This window comes from Halictus rubicundus, chromosome 2 (genome assembly GCF_050948215.1).
Source record: "Halictus rubicundus isolate RS-2024b chromosome 2, iyHalRubi1_principal, whole genome shotgun sequence".
In the NCBI taxonomy this organism is placed as follows: domain Eukaryota; kingdom Metazoa; phylum Arthropoda; class Insecta; order Hymenoptera; family Halictidae; genus Halictus; species Halictus rubicundus.
In genome coordinates this window covers 7063106-7082760 of record NC_135150.1, presented here as the reverse complement: position 1 = coordinate 7082760, position 19655 = coordinate 7063106, and the positions used below count along the sequence as shown (strand labels likewise).

General features: G+C 38.0%; 3 protein-coding genes across 7 annotated transcripts in view; all 3 read left to right on the top strand.

Moving 5' to 3' along the window:
* LOC143363861 (uncharacterized) overlaps positions 1 to 19655 on the top strand; it is a 71771-nt gene that overhangs the window by 38631 nt on the left and 13485 nt on the right. The window contains exon 5 of one of the 5 annotated variants that reach the window (XM_076804439.1): positions 17473 to 19631. The exons of 3 other annotated variants lie outside the window; for them this stretch is intronic. In XM_076804439.1, coding sequence (XP_076660554.1) covers positions 17473 to 18679 — 1207 coding nt within the window. In that variant the 3' untranslated portion in view covers positions 18680 to 19631. Of the gene's footprint in view, positions 1 to 8120; positions 9804 to 17472; positions 19632 to 19655 lie in introns of those variants that run through there. One more of the 5 variants, XM_076804436.1, reaches the window with a different exon arrangement.
* Positions 575 to 3796, top strand: LOC143361982 (zinc finger protein 711-like). Its single transcript, XM_076801747.1, has 2 exons — positions 575 to 3665; positions 3728 to 3796. Exons 1-2 carry the CDS (start codon positions 2814 to 2816, stop codon positions 3794 to 3796), a joined length of 921 nt encoding a protein of 306 aa, XP_076657862.1. The 5' UTR covers positions 575 to 2813.
* On the top strand, positions 11912 to 17434 carry LOC143361972 (uncharacterized). Its single transcript, XM_076801735.1, has 8 exons — positions 11912 to 12041; positions 12095 to 12124; positions 12333 to 12395; positions 12590 to 12602; positions 12822 to 12946; positions 13011 to 13047; positions 13440 to 13716; positions 14932 to 17434. Exons 1-8 carry the CDS (start codon positions 11912 to 11914, stop codon positions 15541 to 15543), a joined length of 1287 nt encoding a protein of 428 aa, XP_076657850.1. The 3' UTR covers positions 15544 to 17434.

The following is a 19655-nucleotide window of genomic DNA, read 5'->3' as shown; positions in this document are numbered from 1 at the left end:
CTGTGCTATTCCGAATAGAAAAATACTAGAGTACAATCAAACTCAACACTTTTTGAAATATTGATTTTTTTCCCCAGCGTCTACAGTAAATGTCAAATTTACAGTTTGCAACTGCACCGATGCACTTCCGCGGAAAGTCATATTACAGAATGATAAAGTTCGTTAAACCATGCAAAACTGCTGTATCACTTTTTTCCGTTTAACATCCGAGTTATAATTCGGACCACTTACGGGGTCCTAAATGCACCCTGTGTTTGAAACTGTTGTACAGGGTGATTCACGCAACTGTAACATCCATACCTTTTTTCTTTTGTTGATTTAAAAAAAAAGTTAGAGGGAAAAGATGAATGATTCAAAGCGGAACAGAAGTTCGCGATCATAATTTATTTGTAAGTACAATCATGCATGTGCATTTAGCGGTTGCACTATTTTCGTTTAAATAGAAACCCTCGTCTTTTATATACATTGAATTCTCTTGGCATTCTATGTAAAAAAATTAAGGTAAGATGATAGAAAAATTATAAAATATCTATACCATTCAGTTCTATACTAACCGCTTCGTCACCACCGGATAAGTTTGTAGACAAAGTTTCGTTTCTACGTCGCCATGGACGGGATATATCGCGTATTTGATTATTGGGACGAGAGTTTTAATTCGGGAAAGTATTGATTCACGAAACGGCTACTTTTCTAAAACGATAACTTGGTTCTTTCTCTTTGTTGGGGGTATTCATTTGGGGAAACGTCGGGATTGAAAACGAAGGAGATGAAAATGACATTTTCTCCCTATAGTAAAAATTTTCTGTTAGATTATGATATTTCTATAATAGTCCAGATATCACATCTTCTCCAACTTGAGACAATTCCATATTGTGAGGGTGTTGCGCATTGTAATGTCCATCAAGTAGAAAATATATTTGTTGAACCATGCTTTTCTAAATGATTCGTATCCGTGTATAATCTGGCCTGTATGATTTACCCTGCACATGTTATAGTCTAAAATTGTATTTGGTTTTTCCATGGACTGTTCCGTATTCTAATCAATTTATATGTATTCTAATCAGATATACTATCGCGGTACATGTATAGCTGATCCGTGGCTATATAACAGCGAGACTTCGTCACGAGCTACCTCGTCGGTGGTCATCGTACGCTTGTGCGTATTGTACAGTATTGTACTGTATTGTACGGTATCGTACTGTATCGTACTGTATCGCGAAATATCTCCTCGATGGTAGCGAAGCGGTTAAAGGAGAGGCGGATGGGATGTTTCGATAGGGAGATTCGCTAGCCAGAGTTTCTCTCGTAAATGGTAAATACTAGAATAAAATGTTAGAAGGGAAACATTTTGATTTCTCTGTAAGCTACGTAATAGTGTAAATCAATTTTTTATATTTCTAATGTATGTTATTTATCACTAAATCTACCAACGACCGGTTTTCCATTTCACAATTATTAAAATTATATAAACGTTTTCATAGGAAATTAGTGAATTGACTTCTTTATTTAAGCACATACCATAATGAAAACCGTACACAGTTTAAGTGAATCCAAACTTCTTACTTTTAAACGTGTATTTCATTTTTTGTATGTTCTGTGTTTGATACGTTCAGCGTTAATAATTATTTCAAGGATTGATATAACAGTTATAACAGTTTTCAAGCCCTAATTGAGTTTGTTTTTTGAGAAAGACTGAATCGGAAGTGTTTTTACGATTAGGTAGTAGACCAATTCCAAAGTTTTGAGAGGCTGCTAAAGATGTTGTACATACAATTATGTTGGACCATAATAAAAGATGGAGAATGGGAATTTCGTTCGCTTACCAAACGTAATGTCGTCTTTTTGTTGCGGGATCGTATTTGAAAGTTTACAACTTGCACAGAATTCATTCCTTGCCTTATGATTTATTTGACAGCTGCAGTGATTAGAAGACCACTGTGTGCCTAAATAACGATAACAGAAAAATAGAACTTTACGAATTTAATGAGAGAGCTTAATGAAGTACATATGTAATAAATTGTGTTCAAAAGTATTCGTAAGTATTGCTCGATATTATAAGGCAAGGGGTTGAGAAGCATTCATACGATAAAATATTTTATAGATGTACGTTTATCATTTTTAGAGGATTTGCCTTGCCTAATTATGATTTTCTAAATTACAGTGTACATAATAATGAATGCATGTGTGCTTGCGTGCGCGCATGTATGTAACAAATAAGAATATAAGGTTTCAGGATCAATTATCACATGAAGACTATGTTCTTGATCATATTAAAGTGTTCTTTGAACTTTAAGTTATTCTGTGAAAATACACATAAACGTTTCGTCGTAACTCACAAATCAACATTTGTTAGTTCGTTCCATCATTCGTACTGTTAAGAATTAAACTGTAATACTCGCGAATTCTATGTTGGATGACATTAAGCACATTCTGCAAGAGGAATGTATGTTTCTAATATCTGGATAAAGGAAGAGTCGAATTTGTGCGATCGACAATTCGCAGGCTAAGAGAAAACGATATTTATGTTCAATCTCTTCCAGTTTGTACGAGTAGAATGCGTATTAAAGGTATACAATTTCAATATATTCCATAACTTTACATTCACTATGTGTTTATGTAAATCATTTCGCAAATTTTCTTGTATTACCTTGTTCTTGAACCAACCAGAACTAAGAAATTTTCCTTTATAGAGAATCGATGCTCAAAGGATGACCAAATCGGGGGAATATTAATTCACTGACAAGCCTTATCCTTGTTTCAGACTCGTATCACATCACGACAAAACGACGGTTGTCTTCCAACAACAATTACCAATGCCTGGAAACAGCTTTGCAATAAATTCATCGACAAACTGGGAGCAGCTAACCGTATCAATGACGTATCTGCTCTCGGACCCATCGATGCAATTTATAGAACAAACGATACACGATACACACTGTCCACCGGAATGCTTAGCACCAATACAAAGTTCTCTGGTAAAGCTATCAATTCATCCTGAACAGACGGATCCTCTGCAGAATTCACAGATACAACACGAAGACTCAAAGAAACTCAATCGCCTCAATATCTCGCGAAATGACGAAGGCTTTAAGACAACCAAGGAGGAATCCCCTAAAAGAGCCAACACGAACAACGCCAAGAAACATGACGGAATGATCGACCCGGTTCTGGACAGCGTCCGCACCACCTGTCCCTTCTGCGAGAAACAATTCCAGGACATACCGAAATTGGAGGCGCACGTGAAAAATCTGCACCGGAATCCGAAGAAGGTGTACAAGTGCGACATGTGCCAAACCTATTGTTACTCGCAGAAGAAGCTGGAGCAGCATAAGGTGATCCATCGGCCAGATTATTTCTTCAAGTGTAACATCTGCGAGGCGAAGTACAAGTGGAAAGCCAGCCTGAAGAAACATATCCTGCGCATTCATACGGAGCACGACACCACGTTCACCATGACGCGCAACTTGACGCAGCACATAAAAAGGTGTCACGACTTCCCGTTGCAGGTCTGTCAGTTCTGCGGCAAGGAGGTCAAGAACCTGAAGACCCACGAGTGGAGGCACGAGAAGCGAATAAAACAGTCCGAGTACGAGTACTGCTTCCTGTGCACCAACAACTTCCGGCACAGGTCCAGCATGGACAATCACCTGATAGGTCACGCGACGGTATTCACCTGCTCGAAGTGCGGAGAGGCGTGTCAAGTCTCGGAAGAGCTGTTCAAGCACAGACGCCGCAAACACGGCCCTACTCAGGCCTTCAGCTGCATGCTTTGTCAGAAGAAGTTCTTCCAGAGTAGCACCTATTATCAGCATGTGCTCACGCACGCTGGGATCAAACCGTACAAGTGTGGCATCTGCAGAAAAGACTTCACTCGACGAAACTGCAGAGCGGAGAGATACAGCACGGATCTGAAGAGTCGCCGATTCTAGGATCTCGTTGATTAATTCTGAAAAGAGTGATCAGTAGACTGCAGACTTCACACGTTTATGGAAAAAATGGACAGATCAAGTATAAAACAGTACAAAGAGGAACCCTGGCAATGGTTCCCTGCCATTGTGCAGGGTGTACCAAAACTAGATATCACGACCAACACAGCGAGATACTACACCTTTGGATCAGTGGAGATTTGTTAAAAAGAGCGATAACAAAATTCATTTTGATCGTCATCTTCAGGATCAATTTCTTTTCTATTGCATCGTTTAGTGCTCGTTACGAGGAATAAAAGTCTCAAAGGAACCATAAACTAGGAACCGTAAACTATTTTATTCCATATGGCTACAGCGTGTTAAGATATTGAGTACAACAGTGGATGAGGTGATTCTATATGAAAAAATAAGTCGAATATACGGAATAAATTCTTCTTATTTCAGGCTTTGTTTTCGAGAAAATCGAGCCTGAAAATTCAGCAAATACGCGTGGTATTATTGAATAGATATCGGCTGATGCGTCTGATCATGACATATCTACTTCTTACAAATGTTAAGTACGCGAACTTGACGGGTTTTCGAAGTGAAAGCTGCAATAGAAAAACAAATTGAAAATTATACTCAAAGTCAATTTTGCTGCCACTTTTGTTAACAAATCTCCACCGATCCAAAGGTGTAGAATCTCGCTGTGGTGTTCGTGACATATGCTTTTGGTTCACCATGTACCAGACAGTTTTATCAATATACAATCCTTTTGGAGTTACTTTCCCAACGTTTTCCAAACGTTGCAGCTGACTAAGAAGTTATATTAGTGAAACATTAACAGACACGCATGTCTCTGACTCCTGATGAAGCTAGTTGCAATGCTTGTAAAACGTTGGGAAAACGGTCCCAAAAGGCCACAGCTTACACCAGAAAGTCTCAACAGTAAAGACTGTATGATAGACTTTTTTAACTCACTAAGATGTTTGAAAACAGAAAAACGTTTGTATATAGTCCCTGTTTGTTGCAGTTGATGCAGACGATTCTGATTTTGCATAAAGGTCCGCAGTATAATGATTCGTTAGAAGATTGGTACTAAAATGAAATCGAATGTACGCGATACCTGAATGTTGAAAGTGGGAATCTATTTCGAGATACATTGGTTTTAAATAGAGTTGTGACTTATGAGATACCTGGGTAATCCATGAGATACTCGGGTAAACAAAAATTACCCGAGTACTCGATTATCTCGTGAGATAGCCGAGTAGTTGGTTCTGTCACGAAATAATATGAATATTACTCGAGCCCTGCTCGGTCCACCGGGTACCCAAGTATTGAATAAACGTATTATAACCAGATATATTTTACTGGATTATTCTACTCGTGTTACCTGGTTATTTACAATAATTTAGGTAATTTGTACATTTGTGTGGAATAATAATAGCAAAACAATTGATTACATAAACTTTAAACGTTTTCATTTTTATAAAAAAAACTAATATATTTACGTTTTCAGGCAATTCCAGACATTTCCTGCAGTAGAGAATACGCGTTCTGAGCCTGCAGAAGTCGCGGGAATACATAAATACATTCATAGTACATAGGGTACCTTTTTTCATTCCTTTTCCACCATTTTAATGGTCACAGGTTGTGATTTATTTGATTGCCTTAAAGATATGTTTGCACTTTCAAAATACTATACTATATACATATATATTGCAATATAAAATCCAGTGCTGTGCTATCCATATTTCCTGTTTGTTCACGTGTGTTAATATTTTCTATTGTGTTACTAATGGAAAATGAAATAAGATCTTTAATTTCGTTAGTTTCAAATGAATTTTGTTCTCAGGTCCAAAAAGGAAGCAAAACGATGTACAGTTTCAGTACGACAATCTAAAGTAAATCTTTCTTTAAGTTGGTAAAGCATTTTTTAAATTTTCAAGTTTTAACAGAGTTCAACAGTGATAGTAATGCGGAATTGCAAACATGTCTTCAAGAAAATTAAATAAATTACAATCTATGTCTTTCAGAATAACGGAGAAAAAAATTAGAAATGTATCCTAGGCCAGAAAAATTATTGAAATGTATTTGTGCGTACCTAGAACGACGTCTGCGAACTCGGAACTCAAAACGTGTATTTTCCAGGGCAGAAAATACTGTTATTTCTAAACGTAGTCCTCGGCCTGGAAATGCTGGTTTATCAGTACTTTTGTAGAAAAATAAAAATACTTCTATTTAAAATAATTAATCGTTTCATATTTATTATTTCATACAGAAATATGAATTAGCCTTAGAATTACTCGAGTAAAGGTACTTGCTTTAGTTTAATAAATACTCGGTTTTCCCAGAATGAAGATTAGGCGTTAAAAAAAGACTGTGTCTTGAACGAAACATTGTTTTCAAATGTTGACCAAGTTGATTACACAGAGCAACTGTTGAGAGGAATATCATTTTCAGTTTGTTATTTTTTAATCCCCATTTTACATTGCTAAAAATAATTTCATAAGAAATCGTTTCACAGTTCTCGCCTATTTTTGTTTTAGACTTTAATTCAACCAATTGTGTTTTATTTATAATCATAATGAAACAAACAATTTTGCAGGATCTAAAAGATAAAATGGGCGAATTTTTAACCGAACAGTGCAAGCGGCTTAATTACATATTTATGTTCTAGTGTATATAATCTGTGTTCCAGATAACAGTATACCCTTAAAAATTGTTTTAAGTGATCTATTTGGTTGATGTTTATACAATCTTTATGCGAATCTTCCATCCTTTCCTTAAAAACAGATATGTGGTAATCGAGAACGATTGTTAATTTTGTACCAAAGTTCATGCAACACAATATAAAAGTTAATTAATTAAGTAATAATTATAAAAGTAATTATAACAAGTGCATTGCACTACATTGATTTAAAACTGTTAAGGAAATTAGGAAGAAAATTAGAGATGAGAGAACGGACTTTTTTGATAATACAAAATCAGTCCTTGTTCAACGGATGCTGAGTGGTTTAATTTGATGTAAATACTGATGTTATTGTTCAAACAATTTCTTTTCAAACAGTTCTTCGAAAACAAACATTTAGTATGGTTCAAATGAATCCTGACATCCGATGATTTCATTAAAACATAAATAATGTGCATCGAATGACGAATATTGAGCACAATGTAATGTTAACTTTTTAGTAAAAATGTTGGTTCGTTTAGGAAATCGTCAGTAATATTGATATACAGTGGTAACTAGGCTGCGGACCTTTGTACAAAATAAAAATTATCTGCATTTTTATAAGGTACTGGAACGAAATAAATATTTATATCTTCCTTCAATCAGTTTAATGAATGGATGATACATATCGATATTTTTATATACTTTTTATCTTTCGACTGTTTCATGTTTCGCTTATTAATTTTTATCGTGGACGCATAAAATCCGCAGTCTAGTGATAACAGTCTTAACAACCAATGTTAACAATCGCAACATTGGACTGCCTTTTTAAGGATACGTAATCATCAGGAGATTATGTTTTTTATAGCATTTTCAGAGCTTTATATTCCGCCAATGTACTCGCTCTAATAACTGAACAGTCATGTAATGGTAACTAGCATATATCAATTAAATTTTTAGGAAATAGTGCAAAGAATATATCATTTTAATTTATGAAACGATGAAATAGAGATTTGGTTGTTTTGACGACAGTACTATTTCAAATGTCAATTTTTAGGCTGATAAACTCTGTATACGTTTTAAATTTCACGATAATATAATTGACACGTTTATACAAACATTGCATGTGTATAAATATCGCAACAGTACTTTTACCATAAATAGGTACATACATTTTCGAAATGTTACCATTAGCAAAAGGAAAATATAGACTGTTGATCCAACGACAATTATTATTTGATATATTTTTTATCATTTGGGCTATAAACATAGCATAAACTTAGCAATAAGTACCATTACAGTCATCACCATATTTCATCCCTCACGAACTGACGGTAATAGTATTTTTCCGTTCGAAACGATTCGATGTAAACGTAATACCGGTATGAACAACGTCCGCAGGACAGTTCAAGGTGTGAGGTTCTCGCGGAATTTCTGCTCGACTCACACCGGTGCATGCTCGTGTGCCGTTTAGCAAAGCAATACCCCATATCTTACCCGGCATTTCTACGACCACCGAACTGACTAGCTTTATGATTTTTTAGGTACAATGCGCTAGACCCACTCGCTCCGACTTTTCTGATAGTAAAACTAGAAGAAAATTACTTTCGGATACCGACCTCGTTGAGCATGTTCATGATGAAAGAACCAGGACCGCCCGGCGAAGGGTCGAACGCTTCAACGGCGAAGGGCGATACGACAACGACGTCGAAACCGACGGTGACGACGGTGACGACGATGACGACGATGGCGACGATGACGACGATGACGACGATGACGACGACGACGACCACGACAACGACGACGGAGTCCTTTGAAAAGGGCAAGGACGGCGGGGACCAGTTGGAGGACCTGGACGACACGCCGTTGGACTTCAGGAAAAAGCAGGAGGAGGAGAAGAAGAGAAAGAAGACGACGTCGTCGTCGTCGTCGCCGATCGAGGAGCCGGCGAAGAAGAAGCACACCTGCGAGATCTGCTACGCGTCGTTCGACCGGAAGAGCAAGCACACCAGGCACATGTACAAGCACAGCAACTCTCGGCCGCACAAATGCGCGATCTGTTCGAAAGGCTTCAAGACCAGCGCCCACTTGGCCAGACACATGGAGATCCACGACGAGCCGGTCACCTGGCACACGTGCAGCCTCTGCGACTTCAAGGCGCGCACCAAACCATACCTGAAGATCCATTACATCCGCAAGCACACGGAGGACTACAACTACAAGTGCGAGCAGTGCGGTAAGATGTTCAAGGTGCAGTCGGACTACACGACCCACGTGAAAGACCACGACACAGAGTCCTGCGTCTGCGACATCTGCGGCTCCTCGTACCCCAGCAAAAGCTCCCTATACTTCCACAAGTATTACAAGCACAAAACGAAGGTGAAAAAGTTCCAGTGTCAGACCTGTAAGAAGAAGTTTAAGACCCAGAAGAACCTGGACAGCCACATGGAGCTGCACAAGATCAAGTACGTGTGCGAACAGTGCGGCATGGAGTTCAAGACTAAGTACGGCTTGACCAAACACCTCAGGACCCATTCCGGGGAGAAGTCCTACCTTTGTGCGATCTGCGGGAAGACGTTCGGCTGTCTTAGCTCCCAGAAGATACACCTGTTGACCCATGTCGGTGAAAGACCTTACGTCTGCGACATCTGCGGACAAAGCTTCACGCAGAGGTCACCGATGATGCTGCATCGGAGGAAGCATCCCGGCGTACACCCGGCCCCTCCGCCCATTAAGATCACCAATTTGCTTCACGGGGTACAGGACAAGATCATTGTGAATAAGAGCAGCAAGTAACGAGCTGACCACCACTCCATCGCGAATTACTTTTGTACATATTCTTTTTATCGTAACATATTACCATCTGCGAAACCAAGGGATTCCACCTGCTTCGATCAGGATTCCTGTTGTTTGATTGATTTCCGCGAGACCCTTTGCAGCAGTGGAGTATCGCGTTCAATTGTTGTTATTTTTTTCTTTTTTTTTTTGAGACGAGTTTAGAATGGTTTCTATTGTTTTCCTTTTATTGTGTGCACGCGCGCGAGATCGAATAGTGATACGTAAGTTTCTGCTTTTTAATGACGAATGTAACCGATTCGAGCGACCGGTGAATTGCCTAGGGCAATTGTTTAAACGACTATAGTTTGCATTTTTGATATTTTATACGACCAGCACATACCTGTAACACGTTATTCTCGCCGTTAGATTGGAATCTAACGTTGTCGAGTGTAATATTACGACTTCGTTAATTGTGATTTTGTATACGTGCTCGTGAAATCACGTTGAAAATTTTCCATCGAGTTCAGAAAGCCCAGTTCCCTTTTTGTTTCGCAATTTATGTGGTACTAAACGACGGTTACAGTTGTTTATAGTAGATCTTACGAACAGCCAGTCATTACTATTAATCGAATTGCCGTCTTGATTCGAACCGAGCGAAGTGAACATTGGTCAAATTCGTGCAAATTTAAATATTCATAAATTCAGTATTCTGTAAATGATAACTGTAATGTTTTATAATAGAGAAGCGTGTCGAAAGCTAAAGATCGCGGTGATCTTCGATTTAGTACCTATAACTTATAAATTTATTGTAAATATGTATACTTTCCTTCAAAATTAAACATTTCACTGAATAGTTAATAGGATGTATCAAATTTCCAACAGTTGTGATGTAAGAAGACGTTTCATTCGTTTCTGAAGTCTTCCATTCAACGTAATTTACTGTTTTAATTATCATCGTTGCGAAATCAATTGCCCGCTCGAGATCTCTAACACATTGCAAACGATCCGGATTCATCTTGGACTGGCAATAAAGATAGCGAGCTTGAGTGTTCAATTTGTTTTGTTTCCATTTCGAAAACGAAGTGTTACACGTTCGCTGCTTTCATTGAAACATGATGAAATTCTTTTTCATTTGAGAATTCTGTAGAAAGAGATCGATGATAGATATGATTAGGAATTGTGACATGAATTGGTGATAGACATTGTATTGCGATTCGATGGTACAGGAGAATCAATAATTCGTTCGTCGATCTGCGAAATAATTTATAAAAAAATAAATAATATAATAAATAAATATATATATATATATATATATATATATATATATATATATATATACAAATATAAGGGTAATATAGAATTGTAATATAAATATTCATATTCTTACGGAGAAAAGTTTATATCATCTGTAAATTTGAAGAAAGAAATATATGTATAGATACATAATATTACGTTGAACATTTCAGTTCTTGCACGCTACGTTGTTAACATTGTATAAAGAACAAGCATTTCTTCCGATCGTGGGTAACCATAGCTGTCAATGTTTAACGATGCAAATTCGTTTCCTGCAGGTCGAAAATAAAATAATTGGTATTTACAGCGAAGTTTCTATGGTTTCTTTCTCTTGTTCGTTTCTCTAAAATGCAGGGACTAATTCTGTTTTCCAAATCCACTAAAATATCGTACATTATACATTGCAGGTTAAGAGAAAATATTGCAAATCAATGAACGCTAATCGACCATAGAATTAACAAACTTTCTTTTCATTTTTAGGACGAGAGGGTACGACTCTCTCCACCATTATCTCACGACACGAACTGTCGACAAATATTATTTGTTGACAAACAGGAAGCAAATAAAACAGAAAGTAACGGACGTCAGGGTTATAAACGAGTTTTCTACTCAACTGTTGGAGGCAGTCACCAGAGATTTAGTCAACGAGACGAACAGACGAGCACCTGAAATGGTGCAATCAACGACAGAATTGGAGTATTATACACCGTTGCATTCTCCGTTAACTCTGTCGTTTATTCAGCAAACGAATCATTTTCTCATTTCATGTGGAGAATGTCTTTGACTGCAACACGTTCGTCAATTAAGGAGCAACTATTTGTAAGCCAAGAACGTATCAACATCATCGGCGACACACCTATTACTGCGAAATGATCAAGGAAAACTACTTGCTGCAGAGGCGCTCCAAGTACCATTTTGTGAAGTGATTCGACTGAAAACGATGGTTGCAAAGTGAGAGGAAGCTTCACGAGAGCAGCTAGTGGTACGAGTGCATCAAGAGTCTGAAGAGTCAAGTCAGGATGCGCGCGAATTGCGCTTCCACGTTCAACTGCAAGTTCTGTCTGAAGACGTACAAACTGTGCGAGGACATGAAGAGGCACGCGAGGATTCATTGCATCCTTTTGATCATAGCTAGAAGACGTACTGCAGCCAAATGATCTTCCTACATGCACGGACTGGAAGCGCCATCAAGTAGGAACGGAAAGGAAAAATGATGTACTCAAAGGACAACGGTCACCTGGAGAAGGATAAGGAATTAGTATAAATGCCACGATCGCAAGTGTTTTTAAAATTTTTGCAAACACCGGAGACGTTATCTGCTGAAGTTCAAGTGCGACAAATGCAAGTTCAAGTACGAAGGTTCCTTCTTAAAACACAAAATAAGAAGACTGATTGTGAGAGAATCATGACATTCTTTCATAACGCATTTTACTGTTTTTGTTAAAAGTACCAACTGTATGCGAGCAACAAAACAACCGTAAGCGTACCGTATACTTGTGTCTAATTAAATTTATGCTTTCGTAACACGATGAATGCTCGAAGCTATTTTTAAATTTTGTCTGCGATGCATGAGTGACCTCTATATGGAAAATATTTCCGTTCTCTGGTAGATCAGTTCCGTTTTCTGGTAGATCAAAATGTAGTCAGAAGCATAATGTTGTTAAGATCTGGTTGTTGAAATGCAGTTGGGAATGTAATAGCCTATACAGTGTGTCCCAAAAATATGGGACTGTATATTGACGAGCATGGTAATCGAAAAGTGTTTTACGATTTTCAAATCGTAAACTACTATTAAATCGTAAATTACGATTTGACAAATCTGTAATTTTTATCCACAAATATCTCTATTGACGGAACCTCAACTTGAAAAATTGCAAAATCGAACAGATATTTTTCAGATACACTGTACTTTCTATTTAAACTTTCCTATGGACTGTTACAGACGTTCTTCCGTAGTAAGTATTATGAATTCTGTTGAATTTTTAATGTATGTATTATATGTTAATTTATAACACGAAGTGTGAAGTGTGAAATTCAATGTTTATCGTTGGCAAAATGGCATGTTAATTTATTTTGCGTATAACATGTTTTAAAAGCTTATTATATAAAATCAACTAGTATCTAAATAACGTTTTCTATTTTTTTCAAAGAAAATTGTATTGTAAACAATGAAATAAAGCGTGTTTCATTGACTTTATAGTGGTAGATTGTCACTTCCGATGTTACGCAAAGTGCCAAATTTGTGTGACCAGTGTTTGCATCAGTTTCGCATACCCCCGTCACGAGGCTGTAAATCAATGTAAGTACCCTAACTGAAAGCAAAACGATATACTAGAATTCTACATTATTTTTGGCTTTTTTAGGTCGACGTTCTCGGAGTGGCCACTATTGCAACTTGTTGTAAGTACAGCAGTTAACATGTACGTACTAGAAACTATCAATATCATCTTACTAGCAACTAAAAAATACATTGAAGTCGTTAGTTTCCACATTCTTATACAACGCTTTTATTTTACATTAACTCTAGCGAGAAATCACACAACTCTTTCAAATAGCATAAGAAACATTGATGTTCTAGTAATAAGCCTCCAAGTAAAGAACGTATTTACCCTAATCTTCGATGGCCTTGTTCAATTAACTAGCGCCATAGTCGTAAGTACTTGATACAACGATAAACGAATCGGTACAATTTGTTTCATTCAGAACGTGCATTCGCGAAATTTGTGTTTCCAATGAAGAAGAGAAAAGATCTTCCGTGCTTGTAGATTTAAAATATACTTCCGGTTGTTTAGGTTGCAGAGACTGAAGAGAAGAGAGACGAAACGAAAAGTTCTAGTCAAGAAGCTTGAGAAAATTTACTGCGACGTCTGCAAAACTACGGTCTTCGAACGGAATTACAAGAAACATTTGCTACGGCACAACTTTAAGGACTACCAATGTGACACGTGTTTGAAGAAGTACAAACATAAGCGAGCATTGACGAGACACAAACTGACTATTCACGGAGACGCCCCTTTGCACAATTGCCAATACTGCGACTTCATGACGGTCCACTTCTCTTACCTACCGGTAAGTTGTTCCTTTAAGTTGGTTTTACTGCAATTCCTTGCTAAGGATTAAAAGTTTTGCGGCTTCTGTCAAAGATCAATTGCTTAACAGAGTATTGTGTCTTAAGCAAAACGATTACTATGCCTTATAAAATTCAGTTTGATTATGTCACGGATGATTCCGAATCTGCTTTCTATTACTTGAAAATGAATTTTACAAGTTTAACACTAAACGCATCGAAGGTTGAAAGTAACTGGAAAGATTGTCTTATAAAAATAATAAAATTGACTTTGTTTCGATTTTTGTTCTAAGAGATGTTTGGGTAAGGACATTTACACTGTCCTGTCTGATGAAAACATTTTTATAATTTAAAATCACAAAATGCCACACGAACTCAGTAAGCAATTTGCTATGAATTTGCCACCAAAATTTGTCTACAAATTCCGATCCATCTGTTTCCGCATTAGGCTCGGTATTTTAATTTATTAAACCTTGGCTTCGTTATAAAGGGCAGGTCGGTCGAACTAAGAGCAAACCTAACTTTGTCCTAACAGTCAACCTTGCTGTAGGAGGAAAACGGAATGAAATTATTGAAAATATATGAAACTTAAAATTATATAATTTAGAAGTTGAAATAAAATTCTACTTTTCCTCATACAGCAAGATTTACTCCGATTTTGCCCGATACGTACTCGTAGAGTAACAGACTTAGTGCGACCGACCTACCCTCTAAAACGAAGCCAAGGTTTAGCCTCGATTTGGCATGGACTTTTGCCTGCAAACTTTGCACTCAAATTCCGATCCAGCTGTTTCCGCATTTGACTCGGAATTTGTCGACAAGTTTTGGTGCCAAATTCATACAAAATAAGGACCAAATTCTGCTCCACGCATGACAAACCTTCTGCTCACAAAGTGTAATTGCGTAATATTTGCTCGAAACATATTTGGCTGACTGGAAACATTTATTGTCAAATGAAAAACCGGTCATACGTCTGTGGTAGGTGTAGTTTTAGCTTTGATAAAAAAAGTAATTTTTAAGACACCTTTAGACATGGCTGCGTTCTGAGAGACTCGACTATCCTTAATGCTAAAATACAATTTGCATAAAAGAGAAATATTTTCCATATGCTGAAACGGATTTTGCGTCAATGTAATCACCGTCGATTGTTTTTTTTTTTTAGACACCCAGCATCGATGTGCTGTCAGTGGTGTTTACCTTAGCGATTTCTATTACAGGTCCACGTGATGCGCAAGCACAACAATACGTTTCCGTTTTCCTGTCAGAAATGCGACCGCAGATTTCGCATAAGAGCCGACTACATGAAGCACATAGTGACCCACGACGGCGAGCCGTGCATCTGCGACGTGTGCGGCGCGAAAGTGCCGAATAAAATATCACTGTACTTCCACAAGAACTACAATCACACGGTGAAGGACGCCAAGTTCCCGTGTCCCATGTGCAACAGGAAGCTGAAGAGCCAGAAGAACCTGGACAGCCATATGCAACAGCACGGCCGGAAGTTCATCTGCGAAGAGTGCGGGCTCGGGCTGACCCGGAAGTCCGGCCTCAGAAAGCACATACGGACGCATTCCGGCGAGAAATCGTTTTCGTGTCACATTTGCCAGAAGACGTTCGCCAGTGCAACGACCAGAAAAGTACACCTCTTGAAGCATTCCGGTGTTAAGCCCTACTTTTGCACGATTTGCGGAGAGAGATACACCCAACGACCGGGCCTTCGCATGCACTGGAAGTATATGCATCCGGATGCCACGGAATCGTTACCTTCCGTGCCCATAACTAACATTGTCGACAGCGTGACGAAGAACGTTAAGTTGCATGACGCGTGAACAGCTTTAAGCAAAGATGTGCGAGAATCTGAAAATGTATGTCGGGTACCCGATGGCCAGAGACGAGTCGGGTTTTCGCAAAAATTTTCGGTATTTTCGCGAATACATCAAAAAATTTTCGAGAACACGTGTCCCGACCCGACATTTTCGGGTTCTCGCACACTTCTAGTAAAGACTGATCTACTGTTCGTTGAATGAAATGCTACAGTACTCCTTGTTTGTTTGAAACGTTATACAATGTTTCTTAATGGTTTGAGTTTTCACAGAGGTACTCAAATAGCTATCCATTGCATTACAATTGGCCTATATCTTTTAAGAGATACATTATACTCGGGTGATCATGTGAATGCTAACATTAGACTTCTGTACTTCGTGCAGAATACAAATTTCGTACCTAAATTGTAGCAAACAGAAGTGAAATACAAATGTATTTCCTCCCTGGGTAGGTTTCATAGCTTGACAGTAATATAACAGTATTTTAAAATTGGTTTTGTTACCGTTTTGTATCTGATGTACTCATTTTTATTAGGACTGCATCAAATCTGCAGTCTAATGACGTGCGAAAGTATTTACGTGCGAAATCGTGTATGTGAGCTGAGCTTTAACCGACGATGATTGTAAATTGTCGTAAATAGAGTCTTTGCGTTGTCTTTCGCTAGATTTTCTGCTATGAAAAGGAACATAGAAACGTACATTGTCTAGTCAATTATATAAGATCTATTTTGTTCAATTTCTTGTTTTAATTTATTTACGTAAACACTTACGTGAATGGATTGCCTGTAAGCAAGATTTCTTTCTAATATCTTCTCTTGCAAATTGTGAAAATGTTTTCATACATCTTTGGAAATGAATTTCTTGAATGAAGCACGCGTTATAATAACAATTGTATGAAATCTGAATACATCTAATCTTGTCATTATTACGAAGGAACATATCTCAGTCAGATTTGGTAGTTGTAGTGTTAAATAAACACAAGAACTTAGTTTACACCTAACATACTACATTTCTGACAAGACGAGGAATAACTTTGATATGCCACAATTTCGAGAATGTCATTTACATTTGATTAATGCTCGCAGTTAGAAGGTGCGCCGATTCATAATTTGTTGTATATATGTAGCAACTAAAAAGAAAATTAACTTTGATTTGATGAAGGAGTCATTGTGATTATTGTAAGAATATACGGAGATCATTATTCAGTAAAAAAGAAATTATTTATTGCGCGATACGTTGTAGGTTTATTCGAAATTATGAAGTAATGTTGATCACTTCGTATGTTTAAAGTTATTTTTTCGAATTGTTTGTATAAAAATTGATCGATAAATTTAGTACCATATTTGTGTACATCGTCAAAAGACATCCCTCTTTTGGTATTCCCTTTCATTATATTTATTGATATTATTACGTTATACGCTTAAAGCGATTTTATAGTTCTTAAGAAAGAAGTGATAGTTTTAAAGAAAGTAGAGGGACAGTTTTGTATGAAGGTCAAGAGACAAACAAATTATTGTTTGGTAACGGTACCCAAAATTTTGATGGAACTGGAATATCATGACCTCAACACTACCCCAATTTTACACAGATTATTCTTCAATATTATGAAACTAACGTTGCACTCAAAAAGTGAGCCATTTATGAAAGAATGGCACATAAACAAAAAGGTATTAATAATTGTAAGTTCCATTTGTTTTCATTCATTTATAATTTTCAAGCATTAGCATCGATCGCCTCGTTACAGACAGAGATGTTCAATTGTTCTAAAAAACTATAAATGTAATTTACAGGTACTACAAATTAAAAAATGTATTGTACATTTCATAACTGCTTGAAAAATATTCCAAAGAAATTAAACATTCCGGTGCATTTGTCAATATAGCGTACCTAGACTGATACCAAAACAAATTGCTGACACATTCATTCATGTTTTAGGAAATCAGCGCCACATTTATCACGGAGGAATAAGCACAACCCCGAAGACCGAGTCAACGAATCGAAAGCTCCACGTAAAATCCCGGCTATTCATCAGAGGAGAATAGCATTTCGAGTTTCAAAGAACCGAAAACGTAACAAGTGTCCCAACAAAAAGGACGCAGAAAATCGTCCAAATCGAGAAGAGAACCAAGTTCTCCAAAAGACGGTTCGAAGAGTCTCCACGAGCCGGAAGCCAGCGTTGAACACGAGGAAGAACGGGTCGTCGAAGAACAGCAGCTTGGAGAGCTTGCGGAGCAACGAAAGCTCCGGCCAGCAAGAAGACCTATACAAGAAGCTACACGACGGCTCCTACACCTGCGACATTTGCCAGACGGTGTTCGAGCAGAAGAGCAAGATCCTTCGGCACATCACCAGCAAGCACAGTTTCCATCGACCGTTCAAGTGCGCGACCTGCGACAAGACGTTCAAGTACAAATGCGATTTGAAGGCGCACAGACTCGTGCACCAAGACGTGGACTCGAGCCTCCTCCATTGTTGCGACAAGTGCGACTATCGTACGAAGACGAAGAACAACCTGAAGTCCCACTACATCAGACGGCACACCGACGACTACAAGTTCGCCTGCGAGCACTGCGGCAAGCGCTTCAAGATGGAATGGGACTTGAAGTTCCACATTGGCACGCACGGCACATCCCAGCACATGTGCGACGTGTGCGGGAAGTTTTACACGAGCAATTACTCCCTGTACAAACACCGGAAGGTAGCTCATTTGAATGAGTACAAGTTCCACTGCACCGTTTGCAACAAACGACTCCTGACGCAGGAGAACCTGGACAATCACATGAAGCAGCACAACAGAACGTACGAGTGCAAGGAGTGCGGAAAGGTGTTCGCCTCGAAAAGGTACCTGGCCACTCACGTGACCACTCACACCGGGGTCAAGCCGTACACCTGCCACATTTGCAAAAAGAACTTCCGCACGTCGCATATGAGGAATACGCATCTGTTGACCCACTCGGCCGAGAGGCCGCATATTTGCGATCTCTGCGGGCAGTCTTTCAAAAGACGATATTACATGATCGAGCACCGGAGGAAGCATCCCGATGCACATTTGTCTTCGCCTCCTATTCCTCTTGGGAAGAACAAAGGCGTTGTTGACACGGGAGTAGACGGCTTGACTGAATCTCAGACAGATATTTCATAGTAACTCCGTGAATCTAGATTTTAAGCGCGTATTGTGATTCCCACTTCGTCCTGACCAAGCTGAGCTTGTGTTTACTTAATGTTACATTTAGTTGTAGGCTGCGCAAATCCTCAAATAAAATTCTGTTTCCTTCGTGTACCGTTTCGGTAAATTGGGAATAAAATGAAACGGCGTTGGATTGTACAAAGCAGTGCTACATGCTATGTATCATACATTTGACGATACATAGTGATCAGGTATTAAGATATTTTCGTTACAAGAAAATGTCTAGGATATCCGTAAAAACTAAAGAATACTCTTCGCACCGAAGCATGTAACAGGGTCGAATATTTTAATCAACTTAATGGAAAATAAATTTTGATTTAGCGGTAGTGCTTAAATCTCTTCAGAATGTTAGTGACTTGGTCATCCTGGAAAATGTGTGAATGATATTCATGGTTTTGTCGAAATTGAGACTGTTTCGGATATTCTCTTGTATCGAAAGATGTATCATAAATATATTTTACGAATATTCGTAACGTGATGAAATTTGATGTCTAAAGACAAAACATATCGTAGAATTTAATAACGCAGTATTTTACTTTTAGAAATGTGCGGAGTTCCGTGTACTTAATCCTTCAATGATCGACGGATTAACGTTTCGTTCGATGATATTATTATTTATGTTTTTACTTCTGTCATACTGTTATTTCGTTTATAAGGCCTTCCGTTTTTGTCAATTTAGACTCGTTTCGTATTTGTACAGACAACTTGCATATATTATTTATATATTTTGTACTTGCGTGTAAAAGTTGGAATTTTAACCAGAATTTATACAACAGAAAATTTCGCATAACAGCAAATAAAAGCCATAACAAGCTAAAGTGCAGTATATCAAATACACAGACATCCAAGTCAAACTATAAACATGTATTTCAAATGTCTATAAAGACGCCTTAGATCTGGAGTAAGTAACCTATATGTACCCAGTCGTAAT